This window comes from Chrysochloris asiatica, unplaced genomic scaffold (assembly GCF_000296735.1).
Source record: "Chrysochloris asiatica unplaced genomic scaffold, ChrAsi1.0 scaffold00010, whole genome shotgun sequence".
NCBI lineage: Eukaryota > Metazoa > Chordata > Mammalia > Afrosoricida > Chrysochloridae > Chrysochloris > Chrysochloris asiatica.
Window position 1 is genome coordinate 13,782,687 of NW_006408528.1, and position 5,044 is coordinate 13,787,730.

The window sequence follows — 5,044 nt, forward strand, 5'->3', positions numbered from 1 at the left end:
CATCAAAAGAAGATGGAAGAAATACACAGAGTCACTGTACCAAAAAAGAAATGGTTGATGTTCAACCATTTCAAGACACAGCATATGATCAAGAGACAAGAATACTAAAGGAAGAAATCCAAGGTGCACTGAAGGTATTAGCAAGGAGCAAAGCTCCAGGAATTAATGGAATACAAATTAATATATTTCAAGAACCTGATGTTGCATTGGAGGCACTGATTCATCTCTGCCAAGAAATTTGGAAGACAGCTACCTGGCCAACTGATTGGAAGAGATTCATGTTTGTTCCCCTTCCAAAGAGGAGTGACCAAACGAATGCAGAACTCTTTGGAAATATCATTCACATTGCATGCAAGTAAATTTTTGCTAAATTTAATTAAAAAACAGCTGCAGCAGTACATTGATAGGGAGCTATTAGAGGTTCAGTCCATCTTCAGACAGTAATGTGGAAAGAGGGATATCATTGCTGACATCGCATGGATCTTGGCTGAAAGCAGAGAATACTAGAAAGATGTTTACCTGTGCTTTATTGATGACACAAAAGTTTCAATTGTTTGGATCATGACAAGGTATTCCGGAACACTCAGTTGTACTCGTGAGGCAGTCATTCGAACAGAGCAAGGGGATACTGAATGGTTTAAACTCAGGAAAGCTGTGTGCCAGGGTTGCATTCTTTCATCATACTTACTCAATATGTATGGTAAGCAAATTTTCTGAGAAGATGAATTATAAGAAGAAGAATGTGGCATTAGGATTGGAGGAAGACTCGTTAACAATCTGCAATAAGCAAATGATACAATCTTGCTTGCTGAAAATTTAGGGGACTTAAAATACTTACTGATGAAGATCAAAGATCACAGTTTTTGGTATGGCTTGCACCTCAATGGAAAGAAAACAAAAATCCTTACCAATAAACAAATAAATAACATCCATATAAATGGAGAAAAGTTTGAAGTTGTCAAAGACTTCATTTTGCTTGGATCAACCATCAACACTCATGGAACTAGCAGTCAAGAAATCAAATGACTTATTGCATTAGGCAAATCTGCTGCACGTGACATTTTTAAAGTGCTCAAGAGCAAAGATGTCAGTTTGAGGACTAAGGTGCGCCTGACCCAAACTATGGCATTTTTAGTAGCCTCATATACATGTGGAAGTTGGACAATGAATACGGAAGATCATAGAAGAATTGATGCATTTGAATTATGGTGTTGGAGGAGAATATTAAAAGTACCATGGACTGCCATAAGAACAAACAAATCTGTGTTGGAAGCAGTACAGTTGTATGCTCCTTAGAAGCCAGGAAGTTCAGACTTCGTTTCTCATACTTTGGACATATTACCAGAAAAGACCAGTTCCTAACAAAGGACACCATGCTTGGTAAAGTGGAGGATCAGCGAAAAAGAGGAAGACCCCAAGCAAGCTGCATTGGCACAGTGGCAGTAGCAATGCGCTCAAGCGTAGCAAAGATTGTGAGGTTGGTGCAGGATGGAGTGTGTTTCATTTTGTTGTGCATAGGATCACTATGAGTCGGTACGGACTTGAAGGCATCTAGCAACAACAGAAGACTAAAGCCCTGTCTTACAGGGTGGAGGTGTGATTAGTACTCCTGGTAACAGAATATGATGTCACACTTGAGAAACTCAAACTACCTGACACCTTCAGTTGAGCTAAGGATGGACACTCCTCTTCTAATACAAAAGAAAAGCGTCTTCACAGAACGTTTATTTGTTCTCTCTGGTGCAAGGATAAGGCATTGAATAAATAGTCATAGCCATGTGTGATGGGGGTCATTGTCCAGCATTCCTGCTGTAATGAATGGCTCCTCAAGCCAAAAATAAAGTCATTCTTTAATGGAAAAAATGCTAAATGATTTCAGAAGGGTGCATAAACATGAATAGTTATGTTAACATTATTATTTGAAAACGTTTTATTTTTGTAAAGCTTTCTAATTGAGCTATAAAAATTGATACCAACCTGGATAACTACCCCAAAGTGCCATATTAATACTTTAATAAAGTTTGGAAGACACAGTAGTTTCATATTCTCTACCCTGCTCCAATGAAATAATACATTCCTATTTCTCTTTGTAAAGATTATTGTTTCCACATAATTCCCAACTAGTAATTAGTGATCTAAACTACCTTTTTGGGATGACTATTAACAAAGACTTGTAGAAAAAAATACTTTGACAAGAGAAGAAACCAAGTTAATAGTATTTCCCATCTAGCCATACACAAGTTTTATTATTACACAATTAAATAAAGGTGACATTTATAACTACAAAAATTATACATAGTGGTTCCCTTATTTTTGCTAGAAATGTGCTTCCTATGGTGGGGGAGAACCTTGCTGTTGGAGAATTTAAAACTAATGAAATGCTCTTTTTCATTAAAATATTGGGATTTGATTTGATTTCAGAATCCTAGTAGTGGTGTGGCGCTGTAGGATTAGCACTGAATTGTAAGATCAGTTTAAAGGTCAGCAGTTCAGACTCATCAGTAACTCCTGGAAAACCCTATTCAGGATCACTATGAGTCAGAACTCTCTGGATGACTCTTAACAACAACATTGAAAATCAATATTGTTAATGAATGAGCTACTAAAGGAAGTGGACTCTCTGGAGACAGTTTCTGAAGACCATGTGTATGGAAATCTTAACTCAATACTATAACATTCCAGACAGGCAGTGTCAGAGACTCTCTGCTTCAGATAAGGCCAGGTTCTAGCCCTTGACTCCTGAGAAAAGATGGCCTTCTAACTCCACAGTAAAAAGAGAAAATACATGGCCAAACTCACCTGAATTCAAAACACAAATCATTGCTCTATTAGCAAATCCAAACTTTTATGATAGTGATAAAAGTTTCATAACCTTTACTTTTCTAAGCTAGTTCATGACATCTGATTTATACTTAGAACAGTGACCAGGAGCGTTGATGTAAATGGTCCAAATTCCCTATGTGCCTGGGTCTACTGTTGTTATTGAGTAGATTCCAGCTCATAGTGACCCTATGCACAACAGAACACAATTTAAATGGTCTGTGTTGGTAAATATGGTATGAAAATTTTTAAATAGTAATGATTTTTGCATTTATATGAGTAGGCCTTCCTTAAGCAAAATATTTTTTCTGACTTAAAAAAAATTGTTGAAAATATGCACAGCAAAGCGTACACCTATTCCAGTTTCTAGACATAATGACTAGAGACATTGGTTACAATCTTCACACTGTGCCAACATTCCAGATGTTTCTGTTGTAGTTGTCTCACTCTGATATATTTTAACTTTAGAATATTACTGATTCTAAATAAAAAAGAGATGCCCTTCCATCATTTTTCTTATTGAAACTTTGGCGTTTATTTGCAATAATCATCCCTGACCTAATCTCCATCTAATTCCATTGTTTCTAGAGAATGGTGACTTTTCTTTTTATGAAATTTTTCTATAAAAATATTATTGAATTAAACTTTCATCCCAGGAGAATAACTTATTAAAAAAATTTTGGTGGGCATTTTACAAAAACAGCTTTAAAGCAGAGACGTATCAGCTATAATTTAAGTAGATCGTAGTCCGAGGGGCTAGAGCAGGAAAAAGATAAGCACTGCGCTGCTAACTGCAAGGTCATCTGTTCAAGCCCACCAGCCGCTTTTCAAAGACTCTATACAAGGTCGCTGTGATGCGTGGCAACCGACTCGACGTCACTTAACAACAACAATATTGTTTTACTTTAGAAAGTGACCGTCCTTCCTCTCTGTGGGTCTCAACTTAGTTATTTGAGAAACTTGAATAAGGTTTTCTCTTATTTTCCTTGAACTGATTCTGGAAGTTTGTTAGAGCCGGTAAGATGTCAATTATCCTCTTGCGGTCCTGCAGAAGTAGATTTATAGGTTAAATTCGGGGGCCGACACACTGACAAGAAAGGTCTAAGGGGTTCGGAGAACAGCAGTTGAGACCTGGGATCTCAGTCCCTACAGTACTACCCCTTCTATCCCAAGACCCTCGGCCTGGAGCTGGAGAGTCCCACCACCCTGACACTCTGCCACTTACAGCAGCGACGAACTACATTTCCCAGAAGGCTTCTCAATGCGTTTCATAGTGCACCAATAAGCGCCCGGATGACGCCATCAACCAGCGCGGTGTTTGGACTCTACTGATGTCGTGGCGTTTTGGGAGAAGTTGATGCTCTATCGGCCCCTGGTGTGGTGCTGAAGACACGGTCCGGGAGATTCCCTGGCCCCTTCCTTTCTACCCCCTTCCCGCCTTTCCCCTCCCTCCTCTGGCAGGATGAGGCGAGCAGGCTTGGGTAAGAAGAGGGATGAAGTTCTAAATTGGGACGCTAAAACCAGCAATGCAGGGCGCGGGGTCGCGGGAGGAAATCGAACAGGTCTATGACACTGACTTATGGGCCAGAAAGCGGGATGTATAGAGGGCACCTTTGGACTTCATGCCAAGTGGAGATATACCTTTGTTCCAGATCCTAGGGGTTTCCTTAAATTTAGGTCAGACCCAGTTTGAATGGTTAAGAGAGAGTACTTGAGGACTGGGGGTTGGTATATAATACAGTCACTAACTAGTTAGTCTAGATTTTTTTAGTGTTACTGACTGTCTGAGTATGATTATGGATACTACTGAGGTTCCTATAGCCCGGTTCCGGTTCCTTCTCTGTTGGCTCTTAATCTTATTTTCTTCAGAAGTGGAGTTTGAAAAGTGAGGTTTGCATAAGAAGCATACTAATAAAGATCTTGTTGGTCAGGTTAATGGTGAGTTACAAAGGTAAAATGTACGTGTCAGCACTGTTAAAGGTCCTTGTATGTAATATCAAGATCAAAGGTGATATTACCAAGAGCATTTCTTATCAGAATCTTGTTGTATGTATAAGTCAGTAAAGTGTGGTAAGGCCTGGTGAATTGCCATTTGTTTTTGACCTTTTCATTTAGGAAGCAGGTACATCAAGCAGCAGGAAGTTGGGCACATGGGCCTGTATAATAATAGTACACAAAAGCATCACAGGTGGCACAATGCTTAAAGCACTCAGCTGCTAACCAG

The 5,044-nt window shown here is 39.2% G+C and overlaps 1 protein-coding gene across 1 annotated transcript in view; it reads left to right on the forward strand.

Moving 5' to 3' along the window:
• Positions 1–4,282: 4,282 nt before the first annotated feature.
• Positions 4,283–5,044, forward strand: part of BET1 (Bet1 golgi vesicular membrane trafficking protein) — a 28,990-nt gene continuing 28,228 nt past the window's right edge. The window contains exon 1 of the mRNA XM_006834392.1: positions 4,283–4,382. Coding sequence (XP_006834455.1) covers positions 4,283–4,382 — 100 coding nt within the window. The remainder of the gene's footprint in view (positions 4,383–5,044) is intronic.